Genomic DNA, 24,108 nt, shown 5'->3' on the forward strand with positions numbered 1-24,108 from the left:
GATCAATTGTGCAAGCCAGCCAGCCTCGTTGCAATCATCCAGAAAATGGTAGAAGATGATGTTTCGAATATGCGAATTGGCTGATTTCGATTCTATACTTTTTGGTTGCTACTCGGGAACATGTCATTTTATTCACCAATTGACTGCATTTTTTCCAACTACCTTCGACGGTGAGATACTCAACAACTTCTTGTATCGTGAACTGACTCTCCCTTTATCTTTTGATCTCTGAGGATAGATCGCTTTCGTTTCAAGAGTAGAAAAGTGATCACGAGATCGTTTTCAGTTTCGAATGACACTTGCCTCGTAATGCAGCTCGAAAGATCTATAAGTGTTTGAAGTTAAACTTCATGGCTCCTGCTTTCAGACCTGCTCTAAGCGTTAGGTCAACACCGTGCTCACCTCCTCTCTCTCTCTTCCGTCGAAAGATCTATATCGTGTGTATCTTATCTACATGATTTATCTGCCTAAGAACCGTTGGATTTATATGCCACTCTCATTTAATTCACACACCATCAACAAACATTACCTGAATCAAAACGCGTCTGTTGTCATCATTGACGATTGACTTCTTTCTCGATTACCCTCTGCCTGACTCAGAAAGACATTGACTCATTCCCCATCTCAAAGTATATCCCACGGTATGAACATCCGCTGAAGATGCCTCTCGAGTCAAATGCCGACAAGGCATACATGCACGACTTGCCAAAAGTATCCTTCAGGGTGATCACCGATGATCAATCTATACTCGGTCCGGCGGGTGTCAACTCGGTGAGCTATTGTTATGCTGCCTTCAATACGTACAATACAGCTGATATATCTCTGCGAGATAGGAACAGAGTAGATCGTATGGATGTGAGTATCTTGCTTGACCTTCAGCTGCTCGTCATAGATTGGGATTTATAGCTGATAAAGTCGAGTAGATAATGATTTCTCGGAATTCGAACGATCCGAACATTATATTCGATATATAGGTCAGTTTGCCCAAGATAAGCCTCACATGGATGAGCTGATAGAATAGTTCTGCAGAACCTATCGAATCGGAGTTAGCGGTTCAGGTTGAATATGATATGGATGAGCAGGGTGAGTAGTGATCTCGTCTATCGACTAAGAATACTGGCTGATGCAGATTTCGGTGTAGATCAAGAATGGCTGGACGCTATCAACGCAGAGAGAAAGAAAGAACAAAGCGGAGCGATATCATATGAGGTATTTGAGATATTGATGGACAAGTTGGAAAAGGAATGGTTCAATTTGGTAAATCGTTGTCGATCTTATCAGATGTATTTTCCCCAGCAACTATCTTCATACACCCTTGCGTTAACACATTCTCAATGCTCTATTGAATAGTCCAAACGAATACCTCAGCCAGTACAACACCTCGCTGCGGAGGATTCCAAATGTGCTGTATGTGATGATGGTGAAGGTGAAAATTCAAATGCGATAGTATTCTGTGATGGGTGTAACCTCGCCGTGCATCAAGGTATGTTCACCTAACCAATATCGGAGGAAATGAGCTGATGGAGTTCTCCTATGAATAGATTGTTATGGTGTTCCGTATATACCTGAAGGTCAATGGTTGTGTAGGAAGTGTACCGTTTCACCTGAGAATCCTGTGGTGAGCTCATTCAATATTGCAATGTAATAGTCTCAATAGCTGACGATCCATTCAGTCCTGTATTTTCTGTCCGAATGAAGGAGGAGCATTCAAGCAAACCACTTCAGGTCATTGGGCACATCTACTTTGTGCAATTTGGATACCTGAGACTGGGCTGGGAAATGCGATATATATGGAACCTGTAGAAGGTGTAGAGAGTGTACCGAAGAGCAGATGGAAGCTTGTAAGCTCATCTACACCTTTTTGATGAATGTCAGCTGATAACGTCGTTCTTTCAGGTCTGCTCGCTATGTCGAGAAAAGACGGGAGCTTGTATACAATGTGATAATAGGAATTGCTTCACCGCTTTTCATGTAACATGCGCTCGACAGGCGGGATTACTTTCCAGTATGAAGTCGTTCAGTCAGGATGGATTGTTGAAGGCTTATTGCCATAAACATCTACCGGTAAGCTTGCCGGACAGCTTTCAACCGTGCATTTTACTGACTTTTGGTCCATAATCAGGCTGAAGAGAGGGAAGAAATATCCGATACTGCCTCAGACTTTTCTTCATTCTCCGAAACGATACCCAAACAAACTACAAAAACCAAAAACAAAGCTCGAGGATCTTCGACTGCTAATGGTCAAGCTGCAGCTGTCGTTCCGACAACTAAGAAATCCGCTCAAGCCCATTCGAAATCGTTCCGACCTGGTCCACCTATCATACCTAGATTGATCTTAGACAAGGTATTGAATTACGTTGCGAAAGTCGCCATAAGGAAGAAACAGCCTTTCGTGGAGAGATTGTGTAGGTATTGGAGTTTGAAAAGGGAAGCTAGAAGGGGTGCACCATTGTTAAAACGATTGCATTTGGAGGTCAGTAACCTCTTAGACCGACACCGAATGCTAGCTTACTTTACTTGTCCCTCAATAGCCATGGACTGCATCCTCTGACTCGCGTCAACAGACCGAGACTGAAAAGGCTCAGAAACTCAAAGTGAGTTACGTCTTCACGGTTTAATCTCTGGTCCAGCTGACACTTCTATCAAAGTTCCTACAAATGCTTCGTAACGATCTTGAAAAAGTACGAATGCTCGCCGAGCTCGTCAGAAAGCGAGAGAAAGAGAAGTTACGTCAAGTCCAGGTGATAAAGGATGTTCTGGATGGCTTTATCTTCCCTTATCATGGGAGATTGAGGGTGGCTTTTGAGAAGATTTCAGCGCAAGTTCTCCATCTTCTCAGTATTGCCATTACGTGCTGACTCTTCTGTTCAGGCTGGACCGACAAAGTCTCTACCTAAATCCAGTCAATCGAGCGGAAGCACCGGACTATTTCGAGATCATCAAGGTACCAATGTGTTGGTTATGGATTGACGAGAAATTGGAGAAGAACGAATATGTCGATTTAGCTGATTTCAAGGTGAGTGCAACAAATTTGTCTCTACAGACTTCAGCTTATGACCCATTATAGCGAGATATCATGCTTGTACTCAATAATGCGATGATCTATAATCCTAAAGACAATCTCTACCATCGTAGAGCAGCCAAAATCAAGAAAGAAGCGGAACCTATCCTCACAGAACTGGACAATATCACTGAAATTGCCCATGCGCCATATCAAAATTATTCATCGTTGGAAGAGAACGCTCAACTTCCCGTTGGCGACCTAGAAAGCACTTCCACTGTACTTTCAACCCTCTTACAACAGCGCTCGGGGCCAAACGATCTCTCTCAAGATTACCTTGGTTCCATCTTCTCTTTTGAGCTTGAGAAGCCAAAGGAGCCGACGCCTCCGCCTCCGCCTAAGCCAGCAAAAGCGCCTCGGAAATCATTATCGCACGCTGAACGGAGACAGAAATGGGAAGATCGTGAGAATGCTGCTAAAGAACGGACTCTGGCTGGCTCAAGATCTACTCGGGCGACCAGGGCTGCGGAGATAGCGTTCAATCAGGAAGCAGGGATACAACCTTCTTCAAGTGCTGAAGGGAGCAAGCATACCTCTGTCGAGCCCAAGGAGGAGTTAGATGCCAGGAGTAGAAGAAGAAGTATGAGAGAGATCAATGCAATTGCTGGACCGTCTACAACTCCTGCGTCGAACAAGAAAGGTAAAGGTAGAATTCGCGCCAAGTCGGAAGTAGAACCTCAGATAGAAGCTACGGCCGAACCGCAGACATCGACTTCGGTCTCATTGACCACTTCAGGCTCGGCCTCACCTAGCAAAGCCTCCAGCTCACTCCCTCGGCGACACAGATCTCAAGTTGGTGTGGTGGGCACGGAGATTGTACCGATTCTAACGGATAAAGAAAGAAGAGAGCGAGAAAGGGCCATGGATATCATGATTGAGGAAGTGGGAGCTCAAGATCAGTTTACCAGATTCAATACTGGATGGGTATTACCGGAAGGAATGAAGAGGAAGAGAACGGAAAGAACCTCTGACTCATTTAGTAAGTGAAAAGCCTCGGTAAAACAATCTCTGATATCTCATGGCTTATGATACTCGTTTTCACCGTTAGCTCGAGCACCAAGCGCTTCTTCGTCTCGTAAACCACCTAGTACAGCCGCTTCAAAAGCTCGAGCCTCCGCTACACCTCGAACATTACGTCTCTCATTGAGTCCCATCAAATCCCAGCACACTGAACCTGCACCTATCTCCAGTGGCAGTGGAAGTGATCTATCCTCGCCGCCACCTTCAGCTGTACCAACACCTCGGAAGACTACAAGGCAGGCTGAACAGGGTGAGAAGCGGAAAGCACCTTTGGACGAGGAGACTACATCACCGAGGCAGTCGAAGAGAGCGAGAACAACTAGGAGTGCAGGAAACACGGATACTCATGATGATGAAGATAAGGAGGAGATGACGCCTATACCTGAAGATCTGAATGATAAGGAGGAGATATCTGAGGATGTCGAGGAGGTTGAAGAGGCTGAGCAGGTCGAACAACCGAAGGAAGAAGATGATAAGTCTAGTCATAGCAAAGCGAGAAGTAACGGTAAAAGCAAAGTGAAAACTGTGTCTGTCTCACCCACCAAGACTAAGCAGGAATTGAAGAAAGATGCAGCACAGTATGAACCAGGTGTACTTGGTGAGTCGACTAGATCCACAGGGCAGGACTGGCACTCAGCTGACGATAACGAAACTCCCAATTCATCTGGTATATATAGTCTGGGCTAAAGGTGAGGTTTTATCTCGCATTAACACGTAAAGTAAAGCTGATGATGTACGGATTGGTGTGTTTTACCAATCAGTCCACACATATCCATACTTCCCAGCTATGGTTGTCGACCCGAATGAACCTGAGGGAGTGCCCTCCGACGTACTTGCTATCGAAGCTAGAGAGAGGGCATCAGCCAAAGCAGCGGGTAAGAAGGTATGGTTGGTCAACTTTTTCGATAATAGTGCGAGTTACGGTTGGGTCATGGAAGATAAGTTGGATCTACTGGGTGTTGACGAAGGTGGGTTCAATTCAAATTCTTCGCTATACTTCCAAAATATTCTGCCATATGACCATAAGTGAACGGATGCTGATTGTTGTTTGGTTTCATGTATCAGCACTAGACGCCTTGTATTTATCCGTAAGTTTATGTTGCACTTTCTTGTAATAATGTAGACGTAGATCTGATATGGTTTATATCTTGATTAGGGTAAAACACGGAATAAGACCAATAAGTACAAGCCTCATGCGATCAAGATGGTCAAGAAGGGGTATAGGTGAGTCTGAGCGACTAGAGATCGAGATTGTGATACTGATCCAACCGTATTTTCGTAGGGACGCTTTGGCAACTTTACAGACTGAAGAAGAGGAAGAAGAATAAGAAGAATGCTACTAATCTGTACGAATTTAACCTGTATAATGGCATAGCATATGTTGCATGAATTTATGATTATTTACAACATATCGAAATGTACATGACTCCTCACTAATTACGTATCTTTAGATAGTTCATACATCCCCAATTCTTCATCACTGTATTATACCATCTCTTTTCAATGACTAACCTGTTTCTTGCTCTTCCTTGAGAAATTGTAAGAACCCCATCGGAGTCATCCACATCACTTTAGCCTTGCCTTTTTTCTTCCTGTAATCGGTCATAGCGTTTATACCTTTCTTGTTCTGAGTGAAGACCTTGATGGAACTTTGAGAGATAGGCCGAGTAGTCACATGTGTGTAGAACTCATTCGGCTTTCTACAAGTGGTACTGCATACAATACAAGCAGTAACAACGTTTGCATCAGTTACTCGTGGTACAATATCGTTTATGGACGGAGGTACATAATCTGCATGCAGTCACAAGTCGACTTTCCATGCCAGATCACCCAGGACTCTTTTGATCTCTCCTTTCAATGACATATGTAGCAGTACCGAAGTCTTGTACGGAATTTTCTTAGGGCTGCAAAATCACAAGTATATAAGTCACATCAGTCTAGAACTCATCGCTGCGGTTATCGACACTGACAATGTTTGGAGACTCACTTGCGTTTGATCTCGTCGACCAACTCATCCCATTCTGGAGTAGTCGGCTGAGTTGATTTGACTTTCTGGTGGTGTTGGCCGCGATCGATCGAAGCGTACATCACAGGCATCATCGCATGGACATCCGCTCGGCTTTTAGAGACTGATCGATTTTCACAGGGTGCCAAGTGAGCTGGTGCAAGGGAAAGTGCCACAACAGAAGAACAATGGGATGGTGCGGGTGAAGGCGGAGCTACTGATGCCTCAATATCCACATCGAGGATTGGAGTGATACATCGAGAGACAGTCGATGGATCTGAGTCTTCGCTATAAGCAATGTTAGGTCTCATACCAAATCTAAATACTTGAGTTTCATCGTGTGGCGAAAATTCAGGTGGTAACGAGATCGATAACGCTCGAAGGGGAGTGACTGTCTCTCTGATGAACCCTATGTCTGAACGTGACTCTCTAGGTCTTTTAGCAAGTGGTGGAGCAGCATGAGTTGAAAGAGGGTTATCCTACTCAGAGTCGGAAGAGTCGGAAGATATGGTTGAGGGTGATCTCTTTCTTCGTCCAGTAGGTGGATCAGGTCGTTCTTCCACTGGGGTGATTACCGGAAGTTCAGCGGTTGTCGACCTTGACATAATTCTCGGAGTAAGAAGTAGTATGGATGTTGCTTTTTGAATAACACTGTATGAGTAGCCAATCTCACGTCAGCTCAAATATCATCTGCAGGCAAGAGATGATTTACCTCTTCTACGTCGATCAGGGATGTCTTCGATCTTGATATAATTAAGGAGGATACCACACTTGGTCATGTACCAACCGTCGTTGAACCTTTTTCGCAGACTGCATTAGGCCAGAGTGTCAGTCAACATCAGATTACCGGAGAAACCGCTCCAGTCAAGTTGTAAAGGCTTACTGGAGTACTCTAGATGTAATTGGATTAGCCACATTACTACCCCATTTCTTCGTAGCTTTCCATTCTCCTCCCTCGGTCTTTATCACCAAACCCCTCCTCTCAGCATCTTTCATCCACACGCTATCTCTGAAAAACTCGATACAGATTTTCTGAGTGACAAGATACTTGTCTTTCACTTGTTCGATTGAGGTGGAGAAGAAAACCTGTTGATAGAGTGGGTTGGACTTGATGAGACTGAGTAGTGTAAAGGTAAGAGATGGGTCGGTCTCCCAGCTATTACGAATGGGGAGATCAGTTAATACGTTCATTCAAGTTCATGTTGTTAGGATGTGATATGATTTGACTCACTTGAGACGAAAAGAGGATTTAGACATTGTAATGAGAAGAGGTGGACGTCCTGCCGGTACCAACAGGAAGACACTTGAATTGCGATGTGTCTGTACTGCTGCAAAATGTGAGGTTTGGTTAAGAAAAAATAGCAGGGAAGAGAAGATGATCGAGATAGAGAAGATGAAAGACCCAAGTGGCAGGGTTGTTTACACCAGTCACAACCTGATATATGTATGATATACCTGTCACCACCGCACGGATCAATCTCTCAGATTGCAATCATCACGATCTTGAAAAGTAAAACATTTAGAACTCATACGAATTCATGGGAGCATCGCCATATCCACATCGTCCCACAGTCACTAACGGTCAAGTCCAACTCGATATGTATGTATGAATAATGAAATACTGATGGATGTACAGGGTGGTCCTGGGGTTACAGTACCACGCCGGCAGGAGGGGGAGAGGGCTGTGCGCTGTGTGGATGTGTGGATGTGTGTCTGGTCCGTGCGGACAGGAGCATGGGACATGTGGATGTGTGGGTGTCATCATATCATCATATCATCAGTCAGTCCATACTTCACACACAGCGGTGATCAGTATTACGAATGAAGGTGAGAACATTGATACAACTTTGATTCCCTTGCATTCCTCGCTTCTTCTTTCTTTCTTTCTTTCTCTCAGACATCAATCATCAACCTCTCTGTCTGAACCCTTGGACACAATTCATTACAATGGCTCAACAAGACATGACTGCTTTGTAAGTTGTCCCTCTTTAGATCATGATCCTTCAATGCTTTCTCGTCCGTAAGTCGAGACATGCTGATTTCCATGTCTTCCCCCCTATAGCTGGCAAGATCATTCTTCGATCACATACCGACTACTTAGAATTATCAAGAAATCAAAAGCTTATCGTAAAGCGCTCTTTCCGAAACCTCATCAACGTCAACCTAATGTGGACATAGGACCGATTCTTGAGGAAATTTGCCTTAAGCTCGTCGAAAAGAACCAAGAATGGGAACGATATTGCTTGGAGATGGGCTGGATTGGACAAGCTAGAGATCAGAACTGGGCAATGAGCGGAAGTGGGAAAGAGAATAGACATCTTCAATTTACGCTGATTATTGATTTGTGAGTTCGGTTCAAGCAGATAAGTATATCCATGTGTAACTTATCGTACACCTGATGGGCTGACGTGAGGTGGCTACCGCAGCTTTAAGCATCGTCTCGACGAGAATTGGTACTGTCATAAATATGGTATCAATCCGTCTTGGACGACTTTTAAGGATATACCTGACAGAGACAGTAGAAGTAAGTCATTCTCAGTCGTACCGATTTTTCACTCAACATCGTGAGCTGATCTGCCGTCTCTATGGCAAAGGATCATTCAGACGACAACACCCGTACTACTTCCTTCTTCTTGATATCTGCAAGCGTAATGATGCTTCGCCTCCTTCGCTCAACGGCCCAGCTCCAGAAGACATCTTCGATGGGGATGTCGAGATGAACGAAGACAACAATGCTCAAAATGATCAGTCAAGCGATGGAGAGAACGATACAGACGATCAAGACAGTTCTGATTCAGACAAGTCCCATGGGACTACATTCCATCAACCCTCCAAGCCCAAATCAGGCAAGATTGTATACAAAGATCGACTTATCCACACTAAAAACCTCATCAAGCGAAACAGTCAAGAGCTACTTGCCACTTTTATTGGAGTGAAGAATATCTCCAAAAGATATCGCGAATGCCTGGTAGATCGACATGTGCAAAAGAGATTGAATTTCAGTCCACAGCAGTTTTTGAGTAGATTCAAGTTGGAATGTGGTATAGCGGGATTTATCAAATGTCCCAAACAAAGGTGAGCTACTCAGTACCCGATATATCAAATGCAGCTAATATACTTGCAGTCGAAAAGGCCAACCGCTGCGAGGAATTGATATCCTCGTCCCTGCCAATTACAGACAAGATAGTGTGGCGGCGGATATCGTGACCATCCTCAAATCTGGCGGAGTGTATGTTATCCAGCAGCAGATCAATGATCTTGAGCATGGTTGCTGATGGAAATCCTTGCAGTATCATCTGCACCGATCCTTCAGCTTTTGTGGTCAATCAGCAACGTGAACAGTACTCTTTGATTCAAGTTAGATGTGAAGCTTACAGCGGTCATGCCAACAATCCTCTTGGCTTGCCTTCCATCACACTGGAAGTATGTCTCAGAAAGATACTTGACGGATATCATATCAACACTTCGCCCCGTGTAGAATTTGAGGAAGCTCTGGAACAAGCTGTGATCGACTCTCAAAATAGGTATGTCCAGATCCAGCATCATGTGTATGTAATTGAATCCCGCACTGATTGGTCATATTGCGCTGTATGATATACAGTAGATCTATAGTTGGAACCGGTCTCGGAATTCGTATTGCCCCTGAAGTTCCTAGAGCGGTTAGAAATCAATTAGAATATATCATCAGACGAGAAAACTTGTGAGTGACAAAAGCTTTTTCAGCTGTAAGGGAGATACTTTATGAGTTTAATTGATTTGACTAATGATGATGCGCTTCAGTACGCAATATAATAAGCAGAAACGTTTGCTCGGACATCCAAAAGGCCAAGGTAGAATTCTCGTTTCCATCAAAGCGAAGTATAGAGGACATCACGTTCCTACCAGCATGTTTACCAAGACGTGCACGATGACTCCTCTTTTGTTCACCAAATTTGTTGGTCAAAGAAGATGATCGAGGATTGATACTAATACAAGGAAACATTGAAGCCCCAGAAGATTTGAACGATGCTCCAGACATAATATGTCATAAAGTGTTATAGGGAAGTAGCGGGAGGATGAAAGGCGAAGACTATGAAAATAGAGTTCAAGTTCAAGCATTGAAAGGTAAATGGTAAGATATCAGAGAAATCAATCTGAGCAGAGCAGACGGGAACAGCAGTCAAAGTTGTATAGCTTATCAGTATCGCACAGTAATTTGAGAATATGCTCATCCGTTCCATGCAATTAGCTTCATGTTACTGTGTGTGGAAACTTAATCGCAGAACATAGACAGGCGTTACACCAGTGAGGATGTGGCGATGACGCATAAACCTTGTGAACCTTGATCTTCACAGTGCAACAGTGCAAGTGTATCATACCATTCATTCCATGCATCGATGATTGCTTTTAAACTTCTCTTTACCCATTTCAGGAATCGTATAGCACTTGCATACATCAAGTATATATCGCATCAGTAGCCAGAGTAGGTGGAAGAGTGTCCGCAAAGCGCTTTTCAGCAGCGTTCATTCGAGGTCGTCGAGATCCTTGAGATGCTCTTCTCGCACGTTCTCTCAAATCTACGACGAAATTATAGAACACTTCCATTGTCATTCTCATGAAGTCGTTTCGAGGGGAGGTAACGGCGGTACTGGAGGATGCTGTGATAACGATCCGATCTCTAGCGTTGGATGTTTCTAAAAGTGTCACCGTATGATGTATAAGACTGGGAAAGAGAAGCTAAAAGAATCAGTCGATGGGTACCAGAGTAAGGATTTAATTGTGTATTGTAGTGCCGTATGTAGATCGATAACTTACAATCTCTCATAATCGCATATACGTCTAATAAGTACCTTAAATTCATCAGGTATGGAATCGGAAAGAAAAGCCTCTTTTCCTACTTCAATATTCGAGCGACTAACGATACAGTATATGAATGATAATATACCATCAACATCAATTCTCCAATTCCAAGCCCGATGGTGATCGTTCAACTGTGATATATCGAGTACACACTTTCTCTTACATTGAGAAGCCAATATCTCCAATCGTGCATCTAACGATTTATTCCTCAAAGCTTCAGTATCACACCATCTAATTAGCCTTACTAGACAATTCTGTATATTCCACCTTTCCATCCTTTCTATTCTTCTATTCTCGGTACTGATGTAGACTGATCCGGGAAAACCAGGGCCAATTATTTGTATATATGTTCTTGCGCCTATAGAAGAAAGTTCATCTTCCGAGGTACATACCGTCCTATGTAATCGGAACCGTTCAATCAGCACTATTTGAATGGTATAATAGTGATTGACGGTACTGTTGCACTCACCCTCCAAGCTTTCCCAGTTGATCTTTCAATTCTCCTACGATACTTGTTTTCTTCCATGTTCGAACGATGAGTATCCGATGGTTGCCTAGAAGCTGCCGTTGGTCTGCTACGGTCGATCTGGACAAGTAAAGTACCTTGTCATACGGAAACCCGACTGCCGTTGATGCCAGTGTACATAAAGCCAACTTACAACTCAGAGATAGATCTCCTTAAAAGCTCCATTCCAATCCCATCAAACCCTTTGTCTTGATCGCTTCTTCAAGCGAATCACCACCGTCTCCAAGCTTTTCCACCGAATGGAAAGCATCTTTCCATTTAGTGACGTATAGAGATTCGTGGATCGATTGGCTGAAGAACTCGTTTCTAAGTTGTGATGTAGGTGATTCATATACCTCTTCTGGATTCAACACACGTTCCGAACTAGACAAAAGATCTTCAAGAGTCTCTGCATTCTCTTTTAGACTTATATTGGTATTTCCATTTTGTTGGTTTCTGGGATCATGACTAGTTTTCACTCTTCTCCCATGAGGTACAGCAATATCTCTTTTTCGTCTTGACGAGGTGCTAGAATTACGAAGACGAGGGGATCTGGAAGAGAAGGTGGTTGACCTGGCTGGAGCTCGAAAGTGATATTGCTGTGGATGAGGAGTAGTTGAGTGACCGTTACTATCGTTACTGATATTGATTATCCTCTTAGGTGAACACGCGTTGTCTCTTGCAGGATGACATGGTATGGATTGAGAATGAGATGTTGCTCTGGGATGAGCTGATTGTGACCTCGCTGCGAGAATCTCCCTCATTGAATGAATATGCCCATTTTGTACATCCACTTCAACCTTAACATATAAATTTGAGGGTGGTGTTATATGAGCTGAAGACTGTTGAGTGGAAGGAGGAGAAGACGAATTGGTAAATGGCTTGAATTCGGAAGGAGGACTCCAGTGATCACAACGAAACTTATGTGGTCGAGGTGGACGAGCAGTTGCGGGAGGAGTAGGATCACGTTCACGTTTGACCGCTATGGTGGAAATCAAAGACGGTTCTTCCGCGTAGATGGGGGATGAGAATCTTTGATTCCCAACAACATGAATCTGCTCAGCTCTCAACATCAACGTAGAACTGTTGGATCTGGTGCTGGACAAGATTGTATAGCACTGACCTGAGGCTGACATCTCCCTCTGTATCATCCCATTCATCTCTACCTTGCCTATCGACCTTTCTCTCAGTGTACATCGCATCCACAACTATTGGGTGAGAAAGTGAAGTTGCCAATTCGCTCATTCGAGCATGTGGTGATGGCTTGAGGTAAAAAGATCGTCTGAATGGATGTCGCATCAGCTCGAAGATCTTTGTTCGATACAAATCTACCACCGACTCACGATTAAGTATGGGATAAATAACTCTTTGATCTCTTGTCTTGTCTCGTTCATGACGATACCCTGAGCCCTCAGTCTTTCGTCCTGTCTGATAGCACTGGTAGTCTTCCAACCTTCAAACGAGATGCAGCAATTGACTGACAAGAGACTCTGATACATGCACATATGTAATCAATGCATACGCATACCGAAGGGTTGAACAATGTTCCAAACATAGCTACAACTAAATATAGTCCGCTGTATCAGTCCAACATCAGTGGATATATGAGGAATTTACCACTTACAGTTCCATCTGCCGGAGAAGAGATCGCTTGTTCCCGATCCCAGCTATGAGAGACGACACAACCACCTTGCTTGCACGACTCAACGTTGTGATCTTGCGACATCGTCGTGTACTCGTCCGTGCGTCCTCTTAATCGAACGAGTAAGGATTGGGGTTTTTCCCAGAACCAGATAACCACGCGACGCGTTATGTCACGTGATATCAAGAGTAAGCGATGAAAGAAATCAACTACTCGTACTCCAAAGAGATCCATGCTCTCTCATTCAAATCTCAATCCTTTGGATCCTACCATAGACGTACTGTGCTGATGTTGCTTTGGCCGGATCTGGTAAGAAGGATGCTTGAAGATCCCAGGTCAGCTCAAAGGATACTTTTTTCCCCATCGCTAGTACCGCCGGGATAACATCATTCCACTCGTACAGTTGGTTGATGGTCGATAAGATGATCGTCAATTTGGTTCAGGTGAATGTGCGTTTCATCCTTGCATTAGTGAGACGCCTGGCTGATAAGGTTATAGCTCACACAATCGTCGCCCTGGTGATGAACCACACAGATCATCCACATATTCGATTGCTACCGATCTCTTGGGGCCTTGCTCGACAAGCACCCTTGATACGCAATGACCTTTCAAAAATTTACCATCAACCATCTTCAGTACCCCTTGATTCGCTCCGTCCCACCTACCATCATGATGCCAGAGCGAGGAGGCCATATCGAGTGGGGGAATAGGCAGTGGAGAAAAAGAGTCGTCACGCGATGTTGGAAATAGTGTATACGCGTATTGACTCTTCCAAACATTATTTCTCTCAACTCTGAGCTCTTCCATTCTAAGCTCTATTAACTCTCGCGTTGAAGAATTGTACGAAAATAATCAGAGGCTCTCGCCTGAGTCTCATAGATCGTACTCACAACGCAAAAACGCTTCGTCTTGGTGATTTATCCAAGATTGTCATTGCACTGAGCCACAGCATCCTAACAATTGTGAAGAGGGATTTTCTCCGTAAGTGATATTACCTGTGATGACAAGATTGGCACCAGCTGATACATCATTTTTCTCTACAGCTCGAAGAACCTTCAAGAAGATGTCTACCTCTCCCAATTCCCCCTTTGCTTGTCTTTCTTCCGGCACGCCTGGACCATGTTCGACCACTGGTGGAAACATCAATCTCAAATCCCCCTACACTCCTCGCTTTCACCCCATCTCCATATATACTTCGTTAACTCACAACTCCTCTTCCATTGATGGCAGTCCTTTCGATGGCAATCCCAACGAATACCATAAACGAAGAGCTCACTCTGCTTCCTCTCATATTCGACCTGCTATGAAGAAAACCAAAACCATCATGTTGTCCTCCCCTCACTCCTCAAGTACAATCACCTCGCAAGGTGTGCATGTCCCTTCGTTCATCCAACAGTCCGATGAGGGCAAGAACAATATCCACTCGTTGCATAAGAACGGTGTCGAACAAACGACAGTGCGACCTTCAGCCGACTGTGGTATGAAGAAGGCAGCTTCTACGCATTGTAGACAGGAGGAGACTGGCATAGGGGTAAAGGGAAGGAATCAAGGCAAGTCGGCTTCTGCACAGTGGCTCCACTTGACTGGGATACTTATTTCTTCTTCATCACAGGCACCCATCTCCATTCACATGCATCATCATACACTCTCTCATCGCATTGGAACAATAGTCAGACTCTACCAATTCCGCCTAAACGTCCTACCTGGAAAACCCAAGCATCTCCTATCTCATCACCTACTCGAGGAACTTCCACCGTATCATCTACACAAGTACCTCGTGCTGATGATGAAGTGGACGAACTCTGCGATGATGTGTCGATCAAAGAGGAAGAAACCGAAGTTGTGCAGAATGCAAATGACGATAGACGATCGGTCCCTCCCACTGGAGATGGCAATGACGTTACCCCGTATGGTCCGACTGTCGCTCCTTTACTCGTCGAGCTCAATACACGGTCTGACAATGCTCTTAAGTCCACATCCTCCATCAGCCCTCCGCCCCAGACTCTTGATCAACCTACCAGCACAGGTGCGATAACACCGACACCATCTGATGTCACCAAAAGTAGTTTGACCTCTTCGCCATCGCTAGATGAACGGACCAATATTGTCGATACCCCCTTCGTCAAACCGGTGACTCCTGCCGTCGCTCCCCAAGCGAGGGTTCAATCGATTTCAAAGGTCTCAAGCAAATTGTCTTGCGTTGAAATTCCGTCCATTCGTCGAGCTCGTCTTTCCAAGTATAAAAAGCTTTCTATCCCCTCAATGCCTCCCGACTCCGAAGCAAATCAATCCATCATTGGAAATACTTTGAATCCCTTCAGCCACGCGCCACCTAGTTTATCTGATCCGAATCAAAACTCACACTCTGCTGATATCCTGGGATCACAGATATCGATTGACAAGAAGGACAGATCGAAGACGAAGAAGCGTAAGAGCCAAGTCGAACAGGATGTTGAACAATCTGAAGGTCCCTCGAGAAAGAGGACAATGGTTGATCAACACACGGTAGAAGTCAAGGTGGAACCTGAAGAAAATAATCTCAACCCCCAAGAAATGTTGAGGAGAGGTAGAGCAAAGAAGTTTGATGATTATTGGTTAAGTGATGGCCGCTCTAGTGATGCTAAGAGAAAGAAAATTCAGATCGAGCGGGAGAGATGTCGGTTGTTGGTCCGAGGACACTTGATGATACTGAAAAAGAAGTGAGCTTAAGATACGCTTTCAATGTTCTTAGACGCATTGCTGATGAATTGGACTGTGTCATAGACCATCATCATACTTACGGGAATGTAAGGTGCTTGTCAATCCATCCCTATTCTCATCCAAAATGAAGAAGACCATTAGGAAACTTGTCCAAATGATCCGACTGGCTGGAGGGTGAGTACGATTCTGAATAGAAATAATGGAATTAACCGCTGACTCTTTCTCAGATCAATCATTGGCGACTTCAACGACTTCGCAAGTTCCAACGGTAGGAAATCATCCGTGCATGTGCAAATCCATTCTTCCAGTCACACGAAGGTGAAAGGAGAACCTGGCAACCAGAAGATTTATCACTTGGATCTTTATGAATTCCTTCAGTGGTTCGACAGACGATCGCTTAACCCTTCACCTTTCATTGATACGTCATCCCAGAACAAAGTCCGTCCCACGGTTGATCCTCGAGATGTTGTGATCCATTCCGCTAAACATTCCAAGAAGTCTCGTCATAAAGCCCCTCGTCCCATACCTAGTGATCAGTTTTACGGAAACACCGCTGCGTCAAATAGGGTTCTTGATGTCAATCCCAATAGTCGAGCACTTAGTGGATCTCGCGCCGAGCTACGACATGCAAAGCAACGACATATTACACGGTCGACTTTTACAGTCAGACCCTCTATCGGCTCGTCCAACTCCAGAAGTACTTCAGACATAGCTTCAGCTCCAACAGAAACTCCATTGGACCGGCTTGCGAAGCTCTTCAAACGGGCTCGGGCTCCCCGGATCAGGTCAGAATGGCTGTCGGTCTCGGAATCACAAAGTCTATCGGAAGCCAAACAAAAAGGAAAAGAAGCTGTGGAAGGCTTCTACAATGATCGTCGGTTGAAATGGTACAAGACAGCTTTTCTTGAGCTGGCTGAATGGACGGGGGAAACGTGAGTGAATAGTCATCATGCCGTGTCAATCCCTTTTGAAACTCGAAGCTGATCACCAGATGATCAGCGATTTACTTCGCCAACATGTCGTTCACCGCGTGAGGGGGTACAAGATCGCATCTTTGGATGAGAATCGAACTATGAGTAGGATCATTAAGAATGCAGGAGGGTAAGTTGCGATCGTGATCAACAAATTGACATGACAGGAATGGCGATTCGGAGCTGACGTTGGAACCTGATACTGTAGGTTGATCCTCAATAATGAACAACCAGCCCAAAAGCATCGTCGCTTCGCACTGGTCAAACCAAACGAAATCTCACATGAGATCCGGACTCTCGCTGTGCGAGAGGAAGTTCTGCTCAAAACAGAAATAGAACTCTGTCATTATCTGTTTGATCGATATTTGAAAGCCAAGGTTCTGCCTGAACAGCTTGCGGAGTTGTTTTAAGGAGGTAGCATTTGTAGAAGCTTGATCTGTGTATGGTACCAGATATGGTGTGCATAACGCGTTGAACGTTGCGGAAAATGAACACAGTATCTCAGGACAGGCATCAAAATAGAATTAGATGACTGCTTTCTGTTATTGGAGGGTGTTTGGGGTGATCTACAGGTACGAGCTGATCATACACCAATTCCGGGAATGTTTGGCTTCATTTGTGAGCCAGGGAACAATAAGGGCAAGCCGTCACGAAACACTTGGGTAAAAATCGGTGCAGCATGCTCAAATATTTCACATTACCATCCCATGCGGTAGGTGCGGCCAAGGAATTGGACCGAAGTGATATGGAAGTTGTGTCGAAGCAAGACGTCGACGTGCCTTGTGAAAGCGCGGTCAAGGATAATATCGAAAGCATACAAACTCAACTATCAATTATAAAGCATCTATATATATTCCAACCAAGAAGTCCATCTAAGCTCGACGATCCGCATCTATGTCGTTTCATCGCGCCGTACCTTTCTCTGCCTGACTATTTGGCCGGAAGAACATACGAATGGGGACCAGCTCTGATCTGAGAGTCAGCTGAAATGCACATACCAGTCTATTGGAACCGTATTCTCATCACTCACTTGTCCATATCTTCTTGAGCTGTCTTTTCATCGAAGTTTTCGGCGCCATTGACAGCCGAGGCTTCCTCGTATCTTTCATTCCAGTGTGCTGCACCGCTCATCTCTTTGTGATCAAGCTCGTCAGCCATCTCTTCGAAGGCAAGTTCCTTTTCGTTCACCTCGAGATTCTTCTCAGGGAAGATCAGGTAGGAAACGTAGTACATGGCAGCCGCAATGGTCCAGGTCATCACGAATGAGATGTAAAAGAGATTTTGGGCTCCGGGAGCTATATGGACCGATTTTGGAGCGATTGACGAAGCAAGTGAGGGAAGACAGGGTAGAAGAGCTACAATTGTGCAAATTGCGGCTCGTAGATTGATTCCTTTCCAGAACCAGTATCTGGATGTCGATGATCCATCGTACAGATCAGGTACTGAGATATTGCCCTTTTTGATGAGGTAGTAATCAATAGACATGATGGCAGCGACTGAGAGCAAGTCAGCGAGGCTTTGCCACGATGAAACTGAATGAAGCTCACTTGGACTAAGCCAGTATCCGTAACCACTCTGTAAATTTAGCAAAACAATCAGTAAGAGCATGAATGAAACAAAAGTCGCCACACACCAAGAAAGTCAAAAAGGCTGCAGCGTTGTTGAGTAGCTTCCAAGGAACGATGGCTACACCCAAGATGGTACAAATGACCTGACCTCGACGGATGGTCATCCATCTTGGGAACAAGGCAGTCACATCGGAACCGAAGGGCAGTGAGTTGGTGGCGAGATTGACCGCGAGGTACGATAAAGCGATGGCCACGGCGCAGAGGAAGACTCCAAATCGAGCGCCATGATTGTCAGGATACTGTTCAAGCATGTAGTTGAGCACGTCCCACAAGTTCCAAAACGCTGTGCCAGTGAGTTTACGCCCTGCAGCGGCGACCAAGATACCGTAAAGACAGGGAAGAGCCGATGCGATTGGGTAGCCAATGAGAGTAGTCTATACATACGTGACGATGTCAGCAAGGCTATAAAGTTGAGATGAATATCAACACTCACCCATATAGCACTTCTAGGCTTGTCGGCGTACCTAGCCATATCACCCTGGTTGACGGTAAGACTCGAAGCCGTACCCAGTCCAGTATTGAACGCTCTCAAGACAAGCCAGATATGCGCTGTAGTGGACACCGGCTTATCCACGGCGATGTACGCAAACGTGACGCCATGGGACTTGACAACCCACCAGATCAGGATGGCATGCATGGCTGCAAATACGAAGATTGATTTTCCGATGTAAAACCACTTGAGATCACGGGAATGAATGAACGAAATGCTGACGAAGACGATCATGAATATGAAAACTGGTCACGATAATGTCAGCGGGGTTCATAAATACGACTGGGCACTCACATGAGAGGAGATCAGGACTTGTGATAGAAGCTGATTTAGGAAGAGGAGGGAGCTTTGCATAAGAAGGGAAGATGGCAGTGAGAGCTACTGTCACACATCTACCTCCGCTGTCGACAGACGAGTCAGTATCCTCCTTCGAGCGAAGACTTTCGTTGACTCACTAATACGAATTAGTTCCATTCCAGATGATACAAACTATTGCTCGCATCATTATAGCCATATACGAACCCCACATGCCGTAGGAAGTACGCGCAAAGACAGGAAACTGTTATTGATAATGATGAGCACTACTGCAAGCTCAAAGAACAGGATGCCACTCACTCCGATGTGGTATCTGGCAGGTCCTCGACCATTGAGAACCTATGGTAGCTTGACATCAGATCTGCACTGGTAACGGGATTAGATTACTTACAATCAGAATGGTGATCAAGATGTGGGACGTTGCGATGGCAATGTAGGCATCTCGAGGAGCAAGACCAACGTTGATCAAACTGGAGCCGGCTGTCCAAGAACCTGCACCTGCTGCGTGTGCTACCCAGAACGCAAGGAAGGTCCATTGAGTCCATTTACGATCTTGAGGAGGTGATGGTGCAAGATCGACATTACTCCACTGTACAAGGGCACTGTCAACATTGCGATCCCTTCGCATGCAAGTAACCATCAATCTCGGGTACTCACTCGTATGTTGTATTTGTCATTGTTGATCAATTCGTCCGCTTCCGGCTGAGGGGCCTCGATATATCTGACGAAGGCCTGTCTTGAATGAAAGGCACCTTTGAGGTTGTCGTACCAAAGCATCTTGATTGCCGAGTTGTCAATGGGTGCTTGAGGGCGAGTGTTCAAAGACATCATCACGATCATGCTATATTTATATTTATGAATATGGAGCATACCGTTCTTATCATGTCATGATCTCCTTATCTTTTCTGGAAAATGTGCCTCGGAAGCATTCCGGATATTTTGGCCGGGCGGAACCTTACCTTCTGCGGCTTTCGGAACACATCCGGGGCACACAAAAGACTTATCTGTCTAGACACTCGCTGAGGCCTCTACGACTATCGTATTCAGTCAGATTGGGTGTCATATAACGTATGGCGAGTCACGTGTTGAGAACAATGAAAAACAGTCCATCATCTTCGTCTCTGTGAACGATCGACGTCGCACTCGCATGAGTAGTAGTAACAGAGAGTCGGTATGAGCATTGACAATGGACAAAACTTGGACACCACCAATGAGCTGCCCTCAGACGCTGAGAAGCAGCTGCAGGGTTTGCCTCGGCTTCGTCAAGAAATTTCAATACAAGACCAGTCCAGCAGGATGTCGAAGAAGAAAATACTTGTTGTATACTTTGGCATAGGTGGGTCCGCTGATCCAATCAAGTTACAAAATATACCAGCTGATGAATGGCGGATTATCAAGGGCTGGCTCTCATCATATCATTCATGGACCAGACTGCAGTGACAACAGCGGCACCCACAATCGGAACGGATATCAACGGATCGGCAAGCATATCTTGGTTGGGAACCTCTTATCTTGTGGCCAAGTATGTTTAATGTCATTACGGTTGACAAGCAGGACGCTGATATGGTAGCACTCCCGTCAGTTGCGCTTTTCAGCTGGTCTATGGCCGACTGTCCGATATTTTTGGGAGGAAGATGATGCTACAAGTGGCTCTCTCCTTCCTTGTCACTGGCAATCTTTTGTGCTCATTCGCCAAGACACCTGTGCAGCTGTACGCATTCCGAGCGGTTAGCGGTATAGGTGGAGGAGGGATAAATAACATAGCAATGGTCATCGTGAGTCATCATTGTGCACCGAATCGCAGCTCATCATCTGTCAGGTCTCAGATATCGTCCCTCTCGCCGAGAGAGGGAAATATCAAGGTCTGATATCGGGAGCAACATCCTTAGGAAATGCAATTGGTCCATTTGTTGGGGGAGGACTGGCTGGAGCGAATCAGTGGAGGTGGCTTTTTCGGTAAGTATTTAGTATCAAGAGTACCGAAGCTCAGATGTGTTTCAGGGTTATCACGATACTCGGTACCGTCACGATGGCGATGATTCATGTTATCATCCCTCTCAAGCCTGTCACAGGCTCAATGTCCCGTAAATTGATGCAGGTCGATTATTTGGGAGTTTTGATGTCTTCGGCATCCATAATGCTTCTTCTGGTTCCTATCTCCGGAGGAGGTAGTACTTTCGCCTGGTCAAGCCCCACGGTCATTGTGCTGTTGATCATTGGGGCCATATGCGGAATCATCTTCATGATTGTAGAGGGCAGAGTAGCTAAATTACCCATCTTACCGTGTAAGTCTTGACGGCCCCTAGTTATGTTTGAGGTGCTGATCAGATTTTAGTACGGCTGTTTCGTCTGAGGACACCTTGCCTAATCAGTTTCCAGTCATTTTTCATTGGTATGATATACTTTGGGGTGAGTAAATCATCGTATTAGACATCCTAAAAGAGCTGACTGGTGAGGAGAAAAGAATCTGTTCTATGTTCCCATCTTTTTCCAGTACTGTAAGGGTTACACTCCTTTAGTCTCCGGAGCCCTGGTTCTTGTCTACACACTTCCTCAAGCTGTGTGGGGAGTAGGGGCAGGGTTCTATATATCGAAGACCAATCATTACAAGCGAATTATTGTGAGTTGTTTTGTGTCAGAATATCACCATCGACTAACAGACATCAAGGCGAGCGGTGCGGCCCTTTGGACCTTGGCTCTCGGACTTCAACTTGTTTGGAAACCATCTACCCCTTTGGGCGTTCTAATAGCATTTCTGGAGATAAACGCCGTGGGCGTTGGATTTAGCTTACAGACAAGTGAGTTGGAATAGATCCGTAAATATGGCTGACTTTGTTACTTCTGGTAGCGTTGATCGCTGCACTCGCCACAACAAAGCCAAAAGACCGAGCTGTGGTGACAGCGTCGCGGAATTTCTTCAGAACGATGGGAGGTGCCTTTGGCCTGGCCTGTGAGTAGACGGACACATAAAACCGACAAAAGGCTAACATGGGTTCCCAAAACAAAGCGGCTAGCGCGATTTATCAAGCTGTAGTTTCGTCTAAATTCTCGCAAATTACTAGCTTGTCAGAAACTGAAAAGCTGAACCTTTTGGACTCCGCACTCGGAAATCTATCTTCCCTGTCTTCCGAAGCCGGAGGTCAAGTGCGGAATGCGTATAGCGATGGGCTACGGATGGTATTTGTAGCTTTTACGGTCTTTAGCGGAGCTTCTCTGCTTCTAAGCTTGTTTATCGAGGTATGTTCCCAGGTTGGCAGCGGAACGCGATCTGACAGCGCTTTAGGAGGTCCTGTTCGCAAAGGATAAGCCACCAGAACCTGACAACTCGGTCCAGATCGATGATGTGTCAACTCCATCGACCGGTACAGAAGAATCTCAAGAGACAAAGTCTATGAAATCGACAGTATTGACCGACGGGCTAGAGATAGAAGTAGCTGCTGTACCTTCTGCGGGATCGAAGGTACAGTAGCGGCCGGCACACGAGTCTCTTGTGATATAAAGGATGACTTGTAGAGCACGGGCCTTGGGTCGCTCACAATGTTGCAATTGATTCATACATTCGCCTCTTGCATGGATCAGGTCATATATTCCCAGAGAGCGTTATCCAGATTGAGCCAATTGAGATCAAGACCATCTTCAGCTACGATCGCAGAATTGGTGACGTCTGACGTGATACTGTTCGTCAATTGATCGATCTGATCTCCAGAGGGTTCGCTCAAAAATGGTGTCAGACCAGTTGATTCTTGTTGTAGTAATGTCAATTCTGGTTGCTGGACTTGTTCATTCACATTGTTTGCGTGAGTCCTCTGAGAGATATAATTGAGGACGAAAAATGGTGAGCACTGTACATCATCAAAAGATTCATTTGACTTACCTCATGATCAGTTTGCATTTTGAGACCAGGAGCCAGATCTTCCTGACATTGGCTTTTGAGCGAGTCATATAGGCTAGAGCCTTTGGTCATTAGAAAAGATCATCGAAGGAAACTTAAGGGCTTACGCTGCCAGAGGTACAAAATTTCCTTGTAACATAGACGTTATTGTGTTTATGACATTGGTGAGCGATTGCGTATCTGATGAGGCTTCGGTCAGGATTTCGTCGGCCATATGTTCGAACACCTCAGCGAAAGGACGGGCCTCGTGGAAAAGTTGACTATACACCGCTAAAGTGCCTGAGCATGCACGTATTGCCCTTGAAGAAGTCCTTCTGGAGATGACGCTTGGGGAGATGTATAAGCTGTCATGGGTATTGTAATCAGTCGAATATTCGAAAGGGGGTATATTGAAATGACCCGACTGACCAATACAGCAGAGTTGTACCACATAGTAGAGTATGACATACACTGATCGTCGTTTGCGTTGTAGCTGGACCTTTATGAACAGTCCTGTCAAGCTGAGAAGTTGAAAGATCTGGTCAACAGGTGCACACCGAAGCGAAACTCACCTCACAAGCTTCTGCAGCGGCAGTAGCGCATAGACTCAAAGTCGGATCACTTGGATTGGCTTTGATGATGGAAGGTCGCAATACCAACAGGACGCAGAGGAAATAGCGCCACCTCAATCGATCCTCAGCTTGCATAGGAATGGCTTGATCCCCCTGAGTTGTTGGTATATCTCGTCTCCACTCCTCTAATTCCGTAAGGAATCCTACAGTCAGCTCGCGTGAGGTTGCGTGATTCCTCAAAGCTGGCAAGGCTGCATGTATGCGGGAGCGAATGCGGTACATCTTGATTGACATGATAGCAGACGTCATATCTGTGGGCACAGTATGTCGAGCTGACCTGATTGATTCCGGATCCGTTACAGCAGAATTGACGTCGAGGGGCATATCAACGTCGATGGCTTCGTCCGGAATCGATACTGGTCGACCTGATGCATGTGAAATCAGTCGGTCAAATGTGTACGCCGACCAAAATACCCTTTTTCTCCACTG

The 24,108-nt window shown here is 45.3% G+C and overlaps 9 protein-coding genes across 9 annotated transcripts; 4 read left to right on the plus strand and 5 right to left on the minus strand.

Moving 5' to 3' along the window:
• Nucleotides 1-660: 660 nt before the first annotated feature.
• V865_004838 (uncharacterized protein) lies at nucleotides 661-5,409 on the plus strand (the record flags this gene model as incomplete). The annotated part of the gene is made up of 19 exons (XM_066228613.1): nucleotides 661-771; nucleotides 834-855; nucleotides 924-974; nucleotides 1,030-1,083; nucleotides 1,142-1,257; nucleotides 1,351-1,483; nucleotides 1,542-1,618; nucleotides 1,674-1,841; nucleotides 1,897-2,064; nucleotides 2,123-2,473; nucleotides 2,532-2,594; nucleotides 2,649-2,818; nucleotides 2,872-3,016; nucleotides 3,068-4,040; nucleotides 4,110-4,679; nucleotides 4,843-5,049; nucleotides 5,147-5,169; nucleotides 5,238-5,305; nucleotides 5,364-5,409. The coding sequence occupies 19 exons, from the start codon at nucleotides 661-663 to the stop codon at nucleotides 5,407-5,409; spliced, it is 3,516 nt and encodes a 1,171-aa protein (XP_066084710.1).
• Nucleotides 5,410-5,588: 179 nt separating this feature from the next.
• Nucleotides 5,589-7,343, minus strand: V865_004839 (uncharacterized protein; the record flags this gene model as incomplete). Its single annotated transcript, XM_066228614.1, has 7 exons — nucleotides 5,589-5,793; nucleotides 5,887-5,985; nucleotides 6,069-6,521; nucleotides 6,662-6,737; nucleotides 6,799-6,896; nucleotides 6,970-7,242; nucleotides 7,318-7,343. 7 exons carry the CDS (start codon nucleotides 7,341-7,343, stop codon nucleotides 5,589-5,591), a joined length of 1,230 nt encoding a protein of 409 aa, XP_066084711.1.
• A 690-nt stretch (nucleotides 7,344-8,033) lies between these two features.
• On the plus strand, nucleotides 8,034-10,038 carry V865_004840 (uncharacterized protein; the record flags this gene model as incomplete). Its single annotated transcript, XM_066228615.1, has 8 exons — nucleotides 8,034-8,059; nucleotides 8,149-8,430; nucleotides 8,513-8,610; nucleotides 8,681-9,161; nucleotides 9,211-9,315; nucleotides 9,377-9,610; nucleotides 9,691-9,786; nucleotides 9,867-10,038. 8 exons carry the CDS (start codon nucleotides 8,034-8,036, stop codon nucleotides 10,036-10,038), a joined length of 1,494 nt encoding a protein of 497 aa, XP_066084712.1.
• A 482-nt stretch (nucleotides 10,039-10,520) lies between these two features.
• Nucleotides 10,521-11,200, minus strand: V865_004841 (uncharacterized protein; the record flags this gene model as incomplete). Its single annotated transcript, XM_066228616.1, has 3 exons — nucleotides 10,521-10,788; nucleotides 10,881-10,979; nucleotides 11,079-11,200. 3 exons carry the CDS (start codon nucleotides 11,198-11,200, stop codon nucleotides 10,521-10,523), a joined length of 489 nt encoding a protein of 162 aa, XP_066084713.1.
• Nucleotides 11,201-11,500: 300 nt separating this feature from the next.
• Nucleotides 11,501-13,156, minus strand: V865_004842 (uncharacterized protein; the record flags this gene model as incomplete). The annotated part of the gene is made up of 6 exons (XM_066228617.1): nucleotides 11,501-11,511; nucleotides 11,585-11,602; nucleotides 11,666-12,462; nucleotides 12,554-12,693; nucleotides 12,774-12,920; nucleotides 13,055-13,156. 6 exons carry the CDS (start codon nucleotides 13,154-13,156, stop codon nucleotides 11,501-11,503), a joined length of 1,215 nt encoding a protein of 404 aa, XP_066084714.1.
• A 979-nt stretch (nucleotides 13,157-14,135) lies between these two features.
• On the plus strand, nucleotides 14,136-17,153 carry V865_004843 (uncharacterized protein; the record flags this gene model as incomplete). Its single annotated transcript, XM_066228618.1, has 6 exons — nucleotides 14,136-14,641; nucleotides 14,743-15,771; nucleotides 15,836-15,946; nucleotides 16,000-16,704; nucleotides 16,772-16,873; nucleotides 16,952-17,153. The coding sequence occupies 6 exons, from the start codon at nucleotides 14,136-14,138 to the stop codon at nucleotides 17,151-17,153; spliced, it is 2,655 nt and encodes an 884-aa protein (XP_066084715.1).
• A 616-nt stretch (nucleotides 17,154-17,769) lies between these two features.
• Nucleotides 17,770-19,953, minus strand: V865_004844 (uncharacterized protein; the record flags this gene model as incomplete). Its single annotated transcript, XM_066228619.1, has 9 exons — nucleotides 17,770-18,239; nucleotides 18,291-18,318; nucleotides 18,377-18,745; nucleotides 18,805-19,106; nucleotides 19,156-19,262; nucleotides 19,317-19,420; nucleotides 19,477-19,515; nucleotides 19,568-19,765; nucleotides 19,834-19,953. 9 exons carry the CDS (start codon nucleotides 19,951-19,953, stop codon nucleotides 17,770-17,772), a joined length of 1,737 nt encoding a protein of 578 aa, XP_066084716.1.
• Nucleotides 19,954-20,472: 519 nt separating this feature from the next.
• Nucleotides 20,473-22,645, plus strand: V865_004845 (uncharacterized protein; the record flags this gene model as incomplete). Its single annotated transcript, XM_066228620.1, has 11 exons — nucleotides 20,473-20,512; nucleotides 20,575-20,698; nucleotides 20,759-20,951; nucleotides 20,996-21,132; nucleotides 21,178-21,461; nucleotides 21,512-21,585; nucleotides 21,641-21,796; nucleotides 21,845-21,974; nucleotides 22,025-22,126; nucleotides 22,184-22,413; nucleotides 22,460-22,645. The coding sequence occupies 11 exons, from the start codon at nucleotides 20,473-20,475 to the stop codon at nucleotides 22,643-22,645; spliced, it is 1,656 nt and encodes a 551-aa protein (XP_066084717.1).
• Nucleotides 22,646-22,751: 106 nt separating this feature from the next.
• On the minus strand, nucleotides 22,752-24,003 carry V865_004846 (uncharacterized protein; the record flags this gene model as incomplete). Its single annotated transcript, XM_066228621.1, has 5 exons — nucleotides 22,752-22,982; nucleotides 23,051-23,123; nucleotides 23,176-23,412; nucleotides 23,477-23,568; nucleotides 23,620-24,003. The coding sequence occupies 5 exons, from the start codon at nucleotides 24,001-24,003 to the stop codon at nucleotides 22,752-22,754; spliced, it is 1,017 nt and encodes a 338-aa protein (XP_066084718.1).
• Nucleotides 24,004-24,108: the final 105 nt, after the last annotated feature.

This window comes from Kwoniella europaea, chromosome 1 (genome assembly GCF_036810445.1).
Source record: "Kwoniella europaea PYCC6329 chromosome 1, complete sequence".
NCBI lineage: Eukaryota > Fungi > Basidiomycota > Tremellomycetes > Tremellales > Cryptococcaceae > Kwoniella > Kwoniella europaea.